Here is a 13,438-nt window from a genome sequence, read left to right on the forward strand (position 1 = left end):
GGCCGCATCCCCCTGGGAATGCAGATATGCCCCCTTTTTTTTTTCTAATTTTTTTTTTTTCTGGCGCAAATCTCACATTTCATTGACAAAAAAAAAAAAAAGAGAGATTTACGGAGCTGCCACTTTTGATTTCACATTTTGCTATCTGTCTGTCTTAACCTTTTTCATTTGCCGATAGCATCTGAGCTAAATCCCTTATTTTCCTGCCTCACTTTCAGCCTTTTTTTTGCATCCTTAAGCCAAAGAACCTCTCCCTTCATACAAAATGATCCCTCTCCCCTGGTTTAAAATGATTGCTGATATCCTTCCACAAATTCCCCCCCCTTTACCTATAAGATCAGATAAGGCATGGTAAGGGTAGCGTCGATGTGATTGCAGTGATTTTAATTGAACAGGCACTTTCACTGACTTGCCAGGATCTGCGAGCACCGGAGGCTGCTATTAATAGCCTATTGACTGAGCTTACAGACTCCATTTTCTGATGCAGGGCTGGGGAAGGGTTTGCTTCCATTAGGTGGCATTCACAGGAAATGGAGGCCTGCGTGCACCCAAAAGGCCAACAAAAAAACCCCAGGGTCTGTACTTTTATTTAAGAAAAAAGAACAAGGATTTCTCTTTTTTTTCCTTTAGATTCAAGGGCAGAGGTAACAGTATCTCTGAAAGAAGAGTTGTTCTGTTTTTAAAAAAAAATAAATAATCAGTATTTGTGGCCTCCAAATAGAAAGCTGTCCCTCCACTGGGGTTTGATGAGGGAAATTCAGGCTATTTCTGGCACTGAACAGGGAAGGTATTGTGCAGAGCTAGATAATACCCTGGGTTTTTCAACACCAGCCCTGGGTAACTGAATACACCCCGTGAAAGGAGGGAAACTGTTTGCTAAATAAAGGATCTCATTTGTCTTCACGTTACGTGTGATGCTGAGCTCTGGGGGGGTCTCACACGTGATGAGCAGCTGGTTGTGTGTGTGGACATGGCTGATGGCAAGAAGGTGCTGATTCCCCCTCAGCTGCCGTGGGAGAGCCAGGGGTCTGCTCTGTGCCTCAGTTTCCCCATCCAGAAGGGAGGCAGTAGACTGCTGATGGGGGAGAGGCTGTAGGATGTGCTGATTGACCTCCTGCCCGAGAAGAGCCCATTATTAATGCAATGCACAAATGCACCATTCCCTGCTGTGTCTCCGTTTCCAGCAGTAAATGAGTGCACTCTGATGACTCCTCCCTGTTCCCTGGGAAGGGAGAGTTTGATGTGCATGCTGGAAAGGGTTAAACTGGCTCCATCCCTGGAAGTGTTCAAGGCCAAGCTGGATGGAATTTGGAGCAACCTGGTCTAGTAGAAGGTGCCCCTGTCCATGGCACAGGGGTTGGAATGAGACAATCTTTGAGGTCTTTTCCAACCCAAACCATTTTGTGATTCTAAAACCCTCCAAGCTCCTCCTCTACCCCCTTGCTAAATCCAGGGTCAGGAAGATGCTCAGGAGCAGAGACTTGATTCTGGATTTTTCCATGCCAGTGAGAACTCACAGCTTCCCAGTAGAGATGGGGCATCACCTCCTCGACCTGGCGTCCCCTCTGAGGAGGGGAAATCTTGCCCCTGGCTTTAGGATTTTGCCCTTAATCCTCCGGAGCAAGCTGCAAAGTCATCGCAGCACTCAGCTGTTATGAAACAGGCTGTCACCATTAATTCCTTGTGCTGGCTAGGAACAGGGCTGGAGTGTGGGAGATGGAGCAGACCAGCCCCCAGGCATGGTGTGGGCAGGGCAGGTTTGGATGGGATGCTGTGTTCTCTTTCCTGGGGGGGCAGGATGAACACTCATCATTGGAGTGTTCAGTACCTGCCATCGGGAAGTGTTTCCCTCTGAGTGGTGATTGATAATGGGCCAGAAGAAACTGGGATTGCAGGGAACGGATGGATGGATGGATGGATGGATGGATGGATGGATGGATGGATGGATGGATGGATGGATGGATGGATGGATGGATGGATGGATGGATGGATGGATGGATGGATGGATGGATGGATGGATGGATGGATGGATGGATGAATGGAAGCAGGGTATCACAGCTCTGACCTTGCATAACTATAGGAGACCATTAAATCATCTGCAAATGACCTAAATTCCTTTCTCTACCTTAAAACCTCCTTGTATCTGAGGCCAAGAGCTGATGGCTGCAGCCCATTTTAACCCCTTGCTTTGGCCAAGCTGCCCTGACTGCCCTAGCTCACAGTGTGGTCAGCAAGGGTGGGCTTGTCCTGCCCCATCTCCACCTTGGCAGGATCCCAGCTCAGACTGGGACCACGTTCTCCACGCTGGAGGGAAATCCAGCTCTCCCTGGCGCAGTGACATCAAAGGGCTCCAGCCCAAAGGACAAGGCCTCCCAGAAGTGCCACTGTGGTTTTACCAGGGAATGTGCTTTATCACAGGGCAGAAAGATTTACTGGAGCTAATCTCCCCCAGCGTGATTTCCTGCATTACAATGTTGGCTGAGATTTTGGCCATTTGGCAATGACAGTTGGTCTGGCTGCAGCTCACAGTAGCTTTTCCTGTGAATTTGCACACTGTGGCAAAAATCAATCACGTTTCTCTTCTGCTTGTAGCAACCATCTCTCATTTCATTTTCTTTTAACCCATTCCACCCCTGCCAGTTTTGGGCTCACTCATGTAGCAATGCCCTTTCCCACTAACTAGCTGCCTCACAGGTCTGAGTCATGGATTAAAATCACAGAATCAGAGAATCATTGAGGTTGGAAAAGCCCTCCAAGATCATTGAGTCCAACCAGCACGGGCAAACCCACCACTAGACTACGTCCCTTTGTGTGCTTCTCTGTGAAACCATGGGAAATAAAATAAATCTCATAAACAGACACTTTTCAATAACTCCATTAGCATTAGGAAATGGGATAAGTACGTAAATATCCTCTCAGAGACATTTAGTGTTACAAGAAGCAGCTTTCCATGTTTCTGTACAGGATTTCCCAGCAGCAGTGCAGAACCATGGTGTTTCATTAAGGAGACCTCATGGGCTGCTGCCTCCAGGTCCTGCCCACCCAGCCCCACTCACAAATTCACTTCATGGCTCTTCTTCAAGCCTCTCCTGCATCCTGTTGAGGAACATGTTGAGAACAGTATCTCCTTTCACCTGTATTTTTTAGTAAATAGACCACCAACAGATCCTGAATTTAGGGAATTTTACCTTTAAATGTTTGCAGTGTGACCCTGTGTGAGCTTGGGGAGTGCCCTGGAGGGTGGGAGGCCCTCAGCAGTGCTGTGGGCTCAGGTTTCTCACCAGTTCTTGCCTCTGTGTTGGCCAGATGGGGAAGGGGTCCTTCAAATACGCCTGGGTGCTGGACAAGCTGAAGGCCGAGCGCGAGCGTGGCATCACCATCGACATCTCGCTGTGGAAGTTTGAGACCACCAAGTACTACATCACCATCATTGACGCCCCTGGCCACAGGGACTTCATCAAGAACATGATCACCGGGACCTCCCAGGTGAGAGATGGGGCCCAGGGCATGGGGGGCTGCTGGAGGGGGAGGCTGAGGCGTGTTCACAAGCTCAGGGTCGTGCAGGTGCTGTTGGAGTCCTTTGGGAGGTGGGGAGCTGAGAGAGCAGACATGGAGTGTTCAGCAGGGTCCAGCCAAGAGACTGGGTGGCACCAGGGTACCCAGCACACCATGGTCCTGCTCCTCCCTGTGTGTCTGGGAGAAAGGGTGTCTTTGGGCACAAAGAAGTGGTTTTTCCACCCCATTTCCACCCATATGAGAAGGTGGGATGAATGTGGCCTACCTGAGAGATGGGTTGCTGTGAGCTGCAGGGCTTTGTGTGAGGGCATCTCCACACAGCCAAATGAGATATACAAGAAACTTACAACAATCCATTAGGTTTTATTGGATAAAGGAGGCTCCACGGATCTTTTCTCCTTCCTCTTCCACAAAACAGCTGTCTTTGTCCCACATTATATTGCCAAACCCAATGGCCTAGCTTTCCTGAGTAGGGTGGTTCCCCTCATTGCATTGTGGGATATTCCTGCATCTCCCTGTGACTGATGGGTGCTGGGTGAACCCCACTACATGCCCAGTGAGATTTCCATTGAAGTGCCAGTTGGGCTGGGCATGGCTTTCTGCCAAACCCAGGCAGCTTCTGCTGTGTGTTTTGGTACAAAAGTAATCTGGGGAACACTTTACATAGCTGGAGTCACACCCATCACCCAGGGAGGTTTTTTGCAAGACTTCAGTAGGGTTTTAATAAAGCCTTGTCTGTAGATGATCTAGATGAGGTCCTGGTCAGAGTCCAGGAGGGATCCACACTGGTTTCCCACCCACAATGCAGAACCATGTGGGGTTGGCAAGTCTGAAATAGCACAGCTGGGTCACTTTTAAGGCAGATCAGCATCTGGCAGGGAGTCGCCTGTGACTCCCTCAAAGCCCTTGGGGTGTCACCAGTGCTGTGCAGCAATTCCCTTGCTCTCTCCCCCCAGGCTGACTGTGCTGTCCTGATCGTCGCTGCCGGTGTGGGTGAATTTGAAGCTGGCATCTCCAAGAACGGCCAGACCCGCGAGCACGCCCTGCTGGCTTACACCCTGGGGGTGAAGCAGCTCATCGTGGGCATCAACAAGATGGATTCCACAGAGCCCCCCTACAGCGAGAAACGCTACGACGAGATCGTCAAGGAGGTCAGCGCCTACATCAAGAAGATCGGCTACAACCCAGCCACAGTTCCCTTCGTGCCCATCTCGGGCTGGCATGGAGACAACATGCTGGAGCCCTCTCCCAATGTAAGTGTGCCTTGTGTTACACTTCTCACCCCACCCTGAGGGTCCTGGCCCAGGCTGAAGATGAACTCCCTGCTCTGCAAGCATTTAATGCACACATTGTGCACACCGTGCTGGCAGCAGATGATGTGTCATGGAGCTCTGCTTGGCCCTGGGCAGGGTGGATGGGCTCACTGTTCATAGGTGCTGTGCCCAGGTCAGGCATCCCAGCAGCTAAACATGAGCATCCTCAGGAGATGATCTGTCTGGCTTTGCTTCTGGGCCGGGATTTGAAGTTTTCGCCTTGTCAGAACTTGTGGTGACATTAGAGCAGCAATTGTCACTCTCAGGAGGAGCAGTGGGTGTGTTTTCAGGGCATTGTTTCTGAGGGGAGTAACACAATCTGGGGTCAGGCTTGGAGCAGCTCCCACAGTACAGCCGAGCTCCCTCGTGCTGGGTCTCAGCTCCCCTTTCCCATCGATGCTCTGTGTCACTGCGGTGGCCAAACCTCCTCTTCCAGTGCTGGGATCTCACTCCCACAGGTGGTATTTTCTCCAGGAAGTACCAGGTTTCCCATGCCAAAACCACAGTTCCCTAGAGCATCCATTTGAGGCTGCTCCTTTTCCAGCTGGTTTTTACTCCCTCTGATGGCAATGGTGGGGGGACAAAGGCAGGGTGCTCTGGGTGGGTCCGTGCCATCATTTCATACACCAGAAGGAAGAGCTTAAGAAGGATGGAGGTTTTTGGCAGACAGGCTGTCCATAACTATTCTGGCACTGGTTTTGTTGGAGAAAAAGCTACCTCAGGGTTATTCTTTTAAAGAAATGATGAGCTGGAAAGTTCTGGCCAGAGGAAGGTCCCTGCTCTCCTGGTGACTTCTGTGTGACCTTGAGCAAGTTGCTCAGATCAGACACCCCAAGAATCTTGTGAAACCAATGGGAAATTTGATGCTTAGGGGGACTTCAGGACATCACCTGTGGATTAGGGCAGGACTCTGTGATGAGTGAGGCAATCCATGAATCCAGCAGCAACTGAGGGAGGTCAGGGATCACAGCCTGAGGGAGTGCTACAGTGCAAACTCACAGAGTCATGAAACACAGCTCCTGCCCTGCACAGGAAAGGCAGCTCACTTGGGATGGCTTGGAAGGAAGGAATTACTGGGGTGCTTGGGAGATTCCTGTTCCCTGAGGAGCAGAGCTGGGATAAAGGTCAGCCACGGCCATGCCAAACCCAGCCCCGTGGTTCCTGAGTGCCTTAAATCAGGCAGGCTCCAAATGTCAGCAGCTGCTGGGCTGGGAAGATGATCCTGAACAATTCTCCTATAAATAGGCAGCAGAGGGGAGGCACGGAGCAGGAGGGGCTCTGTGGCCCCCTTCCTCCAGAGGGGTCTCAGGGCAGGTTCCCAGTGTGATGTGCTGCCTGAGAGAAGGCAGGGGATGAAACAACTCTCTCCTTTGTCCTAAGGAACCAGCTGGCTCCTAGGGAATTGGGAAGCGAACCTGGCATGGTCTGGAAGAGCATGAGCTCTTCTGGAGAGGGTTGAGGGACAGACTCCTCCTCCTCGTATTGCACCATCTCTGGGAAAGCTTAAGCAGGAACCTGGTGTAGATGTCTCTTCTCTCCTTCCTCGCCTGAAAAAGCTCTGATTATTTTCACTTGTAATTTCTGGACAGGTTTCACTGAAGCACAAGGCAGTCAAGTGACTTGTCTGTCTGTCAGGGGACTTATCAGAAAGTGGGGATTAGAGCCATAATGTCCCTGCAGCTCCTGTTGCCTCTGAGCAAGGGGGGTGTAGTGGTACGTCAGGCTGCAACTGGCTCTGTGTGGGAGACTCCAGCCCACAGCCCTGTTGCACAGAATCCCAAAGCCAACTGAAAAAATGACAGCTGGGCTGTGCTTCCATCAAAGTTTGGCACTGGAGAGCTTTTTGGGAAGTGGGGTGTTCTGTGAAGCAGTTTTGTGATGCTCCAGCTGGCAGAACGGGGCCATTCCTTGTGGTTTGGGAGATTTTCACCCCATGGGATGCTGCAACCCAAACACTCCCAGTCTCTGGTGTGGTTGCCTGGGGCTGCAGCCTCAACACTGGGGTGTGTGTGTGTGGGGGGGTGTTGAGGTGCTCATGGGCTGGGCAAATTCAGGGAAAGGTGGCTGCTCTGTAAAATAAACTTTGAGTGTTACAGAGCTGGAGCTCAGCTGTTGTTTTGAGGAGCTGGAGCCTGTCTGCCTGCAGGATTTGGTCAGATCCTGCTTTTGCCATAGGAGTGGTGGAGTAGGAATTATTCTTTGGGGGCAGATTTGGGGAATACCTGACAGAGGTTTTATTTGGGTGGCCATAGGAGGCAGCACAAACCAGGCTTTGCAGCTGCTTTTCACCCTGAGGCCATGCTGAGATTTTGCAGATATTTGTTCCCAGAAGGTGTCCAAGTTCATTTTTGCCTGATTCTTGGCATATCAGAAATCCCCTGGAGAGAGGGACAGCTCTGACAGCCAGGTGTCATGGGCAGAGGTTGTTATTTTCCTGTGTGCCAGAGCTGTGTGGGACACAGGGACAGGAGCTGTGGGCACTTGGTGGCCATCGTCCTCGAGAGCAGAGCCTGTGGGCGGGTGGCCACCAGGCAGCTGCTGGCACAGGTCCCTGCCTGGCCTTTGGGCCATGCAACAGCAGAATGGGGAAGGTCTGAGTCATCCTGCACACAACACGAGGCTCCCTCACTGCCTGGATGGAGTCTTCATTTTGCCAAGCTGTGCCTGGCTCTGGGTCTGGCTGCACAGCGAGAGCTGCAGTGCCCTGGGAAGAACCCACTGCAAAAGTGTCCCCAGGCTCCTCCTGCCACTGCCATCAAGAAAGACAAGTGGTGACCCTCAGATGTGACCCTCTGAAGGGGCTGACTTGAATGCTTTAGATGCAAGCTGAGTTCCCTGGCTGCATGCTGTCTTTCCCTCTCTCCTTCCCAAAGCTGGTGCAGATTGCAGGATAGGAAACCAGACTTGGATATCCACATCCTGCAGGGATGGCTGGGAAGCTGGGGGCACTTTGGGGCCTTGCTTCACCCCAGCCCCCCATGCCCACTGCACTGTGCCACTGGTGCTGGTGCTAAGGGAAAAAAGCCACATCCACAAAATGTGTGATGGATTTGGGACACATAGGAAGCATTTGACATTGGAATGGGAAAATACTGTCTAACCCTCTCTGTGCAGAGGGAATGGCCTTGCAGACTCTGACCTCTGCTTGTTGTGTTAGGGTTTTCTCAGACCCTGGACTAAATTTTTCTTTCCAGCAAGCTCCAGGTGTTGCTACAGTTTCCAGATGTGCAGCATCACCCCAATACAGCACTGCAGTTCCCTGCATTTAACCATGGTACCTGAGCACATTTCCACCCCTCTCTGCCTCTTTTCTGGGCAATTTTTAGTTTCAAAGCCCGCTTTAGGGCAGGAGAAGGATCTGTGAAAAGCAATCCTGTCTCTTGGCAGCTGGGTTTGCAGCATCCTCCCAAGCCAGGGTTTAGAATGCAGAACATGGAGGGGTGATAGTAGGAGTGAGTGGGGAGAAGCATCTCTGGCACTCGCCTTGGAGAAGCTTGGACCCCAGGACTGAAGGTTGAGCACTTTGTGTCTGGTACTTGGCTGCAGACCCTGTGGTCCTTGTGCTGGAGGCAGCATTCCTGGAGGGTGGGATCCAGGCAGCTGAGTGGTGCAGTGCCCGAGGGCTGGTGTTGGAAGTGGGGGCTGTGAGTTTGCTGGCTTTAACCACTTCCATCCTTTATCTCCTGTTAATGGATGTTTTGCTTGTTTCTAGAAGAGGCAGAGGGAGGTTGAACAAAGGGGGGCAGATGAACCTGCTGGTGGATGGTGGAGTGGAAGGAGCTCCCCAGTGCCCTGGTAAAGCCAGGATGTGGCAGGACTGACTTTATGGATGTTGTCCTGGTGGGACAGCTCTCTGTGTTTACCTCTGGGTGCTGAGGACAGGCATACTCAGGGCATGTTGAAAGGGTTGAAGGCCAGGTTGGACAGGCGTGGAGCAATCTGTTCTTGTGGAAGGTGTTCTGCCCATGGCAGAGGGGTGGAACAAGATGGTCATTAAGGTCCCATCCAATCCAAACTATCCTGTGATTCTATGGTTCTCTGTTGCTGCTCTCTTCCCAGATGCCTTGGTTCAAAGGCTGGAAGGTGGAGCGCAAAGAAGGCAACGCCAGTGGGGTGTCCCTGTTGGAGGCCCTGGACACCATCCTGCCCCCAACCCGTCCCACAGACAAACCCCTGCGCCTGCCCCTCCAGGACGTCTACAAGATTGGAGGTGAGCCTTGCCACTCCTCTGCCTTAACTGGAGTCTTCATTCCATAGAAATTTGGGAATGACATTTCCAGGTATTGGGAAACTGGGGGGATTTGACTCTTCAGACCAGAGATAACATTGGAGAAAAGGGTGGTAGCTCCAGGGCTAAAACCCCATTTGAGCTTGGGCTGTCTGGGGTGGAGGTGGACGTGCCCAAAGGTGCCCAGGGGCCAGAGAGGAGCAGCAGGTTTGTGAGCTCTCCCCCAGAGAACACATGATGCCAAAATGGCTGCAAATTTGTGTGTCCCAGAGGTCATGGCTGGCCAGGGAAGTTGGAGGCAGCAAAAAACATTCTGTGACCCAGGTGAGAGACAAGACCAGGGATGGCCACTGAAGCTGGTGCATGGCAGCTTGGCTGTGACCTGCCTGAGCTTCCCAAATGCTGGTGTCCATCACTGGCACCTCCTCCTGCTGAGCTGTGCCAGCCATGCAGGGAGCACCGTGGCTGACACGTGTCCTCTTCTCTCTGGAGAGGTGATGGGGACACTTTGCTCAGCTATAAATACCCCGTGAGCTCTCTGACCTGCTGGCATAAGTGGACAGCACTGCTGACTCCCTGGCTGCTGGATCAGGCGGGCACAGACTTTTCCAGCTCTTTCCCATCCTTTTCCAAGGACACATGCACTGCAAGGGTCGAAAGTGGGATTTTAGCTGGGTTTTTAATGCAGGCTGCTGTTGTTTGCAGTGGACATGAAAGATGGTGAGCAGGTCTGTCCTCCTCTAGCTCAGCTGGGGCAAAGGGATCTGGTTTTACTGGGAGGCAAGTCCTTGGGGAGGAGAGACACTGTGGGAAGAGGGGAGGTGGAGGCAGCAGGGTGGATGTGGAGGAGCAGATGGGTCCAGCCAACCTCTTCAGTCTCTTTTCAATGTTGTTTCTCTCAATCATTCTTCACCTGCCTCCAAAGGGGAATTTTCCCAAAGTCTCCTGGTGACACAGGAGACACAGAGAAAAGATCCCGGCATTTAATGAGCCACCCTCATTTTCTGTCACAGCTGGTGGTGTGGCCATCAGGGATGTGGACAGTGTTGTTGCACACATGCTGGGATGTCCCAGTCCTCCAGGCAGGAGATGCCACAGCTGCTCCAGGAGAAGAATTTTTGGGACATGCAGATAGCTCAGGACTTTCTGACTATGGGTTACTTCTTTTTTTAAAAAAGCTTTGAGTAGGAAGGATGGACTCATAGTGATTTTCGAGATCCCAGTGTTGATCTGCTGAAAACTTGGGTGTTTGGGTAAGGAGCAAACATGTCTTTTGGTGACAACCAGTGGAGAAATCTTGCTTTTGCTCAGTCCAGGTTCTGGCCCAGGGATATACCAAACAGATTGAGTTTTGTTGCACTCTGTCCTTGTCTCTGCAGGGATCGGCACAGTTCCCGTGGGCCGAGTGGAGACCGGAATCCTGCGGCCTGGCATGGTGGTCACCTTTGCCCCTGTGAACATCACCACTGAGGTGAAATCCGTGGAGATGCACCACGAGGCCCTGAGCGAGGCTCTGCCTGGCGACAACGTCGGCTTCAACGTGAAGAACGTCTCGGTGAAGGACATCCGCCGCGGCAACGTCTGCGGGGACAGCAAGTCGGACCCGCCGCAGGAGGCGGCGCAGTTCACGTCTCAGGTGAGCGGGGCTTCTTGATGCCACCACGCCTGGCTTGCCACCGTCCCCCAGCTCCCAGCCTTGCCATGACACTGCTCTGTCCCCCAGGTGATCATCCTGAACCACCCTGGCCAGATCAGTGCTGGCTACTCGCCCGTCATCGACTGCCACACCGCACATATCGCCTGCAAGTTCGCTGAGCTGAAGGAGAAGATCGACCGGCGCTCCGGCAAGAAGCTGGAGGACAACCCCAAGTCCCTGAAGTCGGGTGATGCAGCCATTGTGGAGATGATCCCTGGCAAGCCCATGTGTGTGGAGAGCTTCTCCCAGTACCCACCCCTTGGTAAGGGAATGGCTCTTTGGAGGTCTCCTGTGGAGGAGCATGAGGGCTCTGTGGGTGCAGAGCTCACACCAGACATGCTGAGCTTCTCCCAGCTAGATGGGGAGGGAGCTGAGGATGGGTTTTTGCTCCCCCATGTGCTGCTGAGCTGGGTTTGCAAAGGCTGGGTTTTCCCTCTGGGAGCAGCAAGGCCTTTCCTTTATGGTTACTCAACTGTGATAGTTTCTGAACACAGAAACATTTCCTCCTCTCTGCTCTAAAACAACTGGTCAGGAGAAGAAAGAAGGAAGTTTGCTCAGTGGAGGCCACCTTTTAATGCAGGGAAGTGACATGCTTGAGTTCTAGGACAGTTTGGATTGGAAGTGACATTAAAGGCCATCTGTTCCACCCCCCTGCCATGGGCAGATACACCTTCAACTAGACCAGGCTGATGTTGCACATCTGGAAGCTTTAGCAGTGCTGGGAGCTTGCAGAGAAGAAACGGGGTTTAAGTTTAAAATCCAGTAATTTAAATAGAGGGGAGCATCAGGACTAGCCAGGGTTGATAGCTCAGGGCTTGTCCCTGCAAGAAGCTGCTCCAAGGGCAGGGATAACACACGGCACCATGAGTAGGGGTGTGTAGATCCCACCACCACCCACCCAGAGGAGCTCAGCCTCGGTGTCTCACTGGCATTCCTCCTCTGTCTGTCCCTCAGGCCGCTTCGCTGTCCGTGACATGCGGCAGACCGTGGCCGTGGGCGTCATCAAGAACGTGGAGAAGAAGAGTGGTGGGGCTGGGAAAGTCACCAAGTCTGCCCAGAAGGCCCAGAAGGCTGGCAAATGAATCGTGGGCTCCCAGTGCATCGCGCAGAAACCATCCCTGGCACCAGGACGCTGCCACCGACTCCCCCGGGCGCACGTGTGCACATCAGCTTGTAAGAGTTTATATGTCAACGACTGGATGCTCACCATTAAGGTCCAGTGGAAATTCTTTAAAAGGAAAAGCATGTTCCAGCGTTTGTGAGGCTTCATGTTAATTTTACCAATAAAACTGGTACAACATCCACAGTGGAAAAAATAAAACAAAACAAAACAAAAAAAAAACAAACCAAAACCAGACAAATCCCCCCTCCCCTAAAAAAAAACCAAACCAACCAACCCAAAAGGTGTGGAGCTGTGTGTGTGTGCATCTGTTACTGAAAGGGGCTGGTTTGCCTGGGGGTTTGTGTAGTCTCACTTAGAGTAGATGGTGGGGATGGGCACAGGAGGGGCAGGGATGGAAGTAAGGAGGAAGGAGGACGTTGGGAGCCCATATTCAGGGTGTCAGCCAGCACTCAGCCCTTCCCCAGCTTGCACCCCTTCACCCGGGTGATTTCCCCGGCCTGAAGCAGCAGCAGCTCTCACAGCAGTTTTGAGGCTCTACTCAAGCCTCTAAAATAATTTTCCAGGGTTTCTATTATATTTTTTTCATGCAAAACAGGCTTAAATTGAGCTCCTACAGTTATGCCACTGAAATAGAGGAAAATGGAGCACCCCATATCTCTGTAAGGGTGAGCAGCATCACTTTGGGTCTTTGTCATTCCCCATCACTTTGGGAGCTGTGACTGAGACTGCTTTCTCTCCCCACATGCTGCTCTGCCTCACACATGGTGGATCCCCAGCCCTTTCCAAACAACACAACAGAAACATTTCTTCCTGACTGAAGCCCAGACATGACTCAGGTCGCACAAGAAGCCCCAAAACTCATGGTCTTCAGCCAGGGCAGTGTCTTGACTCCCATCACAATCTTGCAGTCCCTGGCAAGGTGTGCAGCTCTCCCAGCTCCACCCAGTGCAGCTGCCCCAGTCCAAAGGGTTGTGGTTGCTGAGTGGTTGGGATTGACCAGAAAGCCCCAACCAGGAGCTGTGAGGGGTCTGAGTGGGAGCACTGAGTGTGAGGAGGAGCTGTAGGTGATACAATGGGGCAGGGAGAAGAAGGGAGGTGGTGTGAGAGTTGTGCTTCCGCTACATCATTCTAGGGATGTTTCCAAGGGACGTTTGCTCCCTGAAGGAGGCATTAGCAGCATGCTGGGGCATCCTGAGCTTGTCTGTGCCCATGACTCGGCTTCCAGGAGGAGACAGTGCTGGGAACAGATGGCCTACACATCTCTTGAAGGGCAGCATCATGCGAGGCCCTTCCCAGGAGAGCTCCAGAGGCACCAGCATCATCATTACTGTTTGTGTCACAAGGCCCTTAATGATCCTAATTAACATCTGATGCTCTGCAGTGCTGAGTGTCCCCAGGCAGAGCCTCAAGGAGCTGACATGCAGCTGAATTACAGAGGGCTCTGCATGATCTCACCCTGCCTGCTCCCCCAAAACTCTCCCCATCCCATGTCTGCATCTGGCAGCCCATGGACACAGACTGGCTCCCTGGGCCAAGATCCCCAAAACTTTGCACAGACCACC

General features: G+C 52.3%; 1 protein-coding gene across 1 annotated transcript in view; it reads left to right on the forward strand.

The window, feature by feature from the left end:
• Positions 1 to 12,055, forward strand: part of EEF1A2 (eukaryotic translation elongation factor 1 alpha 2) — a 14,964-nt gene extending 2,909 nt beyond the window's left edge. The window contains exons 3-8 of the mRNA XM_041478390.1: positions 3,307 to 3,486; positions 4,473 to 4,769; positions 8,889 to 9,039; positions 10,437 to 10,693; positions 10,781 to 11,015; positions 11,708 to 12,055. Of these exons, the coding sequence (XP_041334324.1) occupies positions 3,307 to 3,486; positions 4,473 to 4,769; positions 8,889 to 9,039; positions 10,437 to 10,693; positions 10,781 to 11,015; positions 11,708 to 11,835 (1,248 nt within the window). The 3' untranslated portion in view covers positions 11,836 to 12,055. The remainder of the gene's footprint in view (positions 1 to 3,306; positions 3,487 to 4,472; positions 4,770 to 8,888; positions 9,040 to 10,436; positions 10,694 to 10,780; positions 11,016 to 11,707) is intronic.
• The last annotated feature ends 1,383 nt before the right edge of the window (positions 12,056 to 13,438 follow it).

This window comes from Pyrgilauda ruficollis, unplaced genomic scaffold (assembly GCF_017590135.1).
Source record: "Pyrgilauda ruficollis isolate IOZ18807 unplaced genomic scaffold, ASM1759013v1 scaffold45, whole genome shotgun sequence".
NCBI lineage: Eukaryota > Metazoa > Chordata > Aves > Passeriformes > Passeridae > Pyrgilauda > Pyrgilauda ruficollis.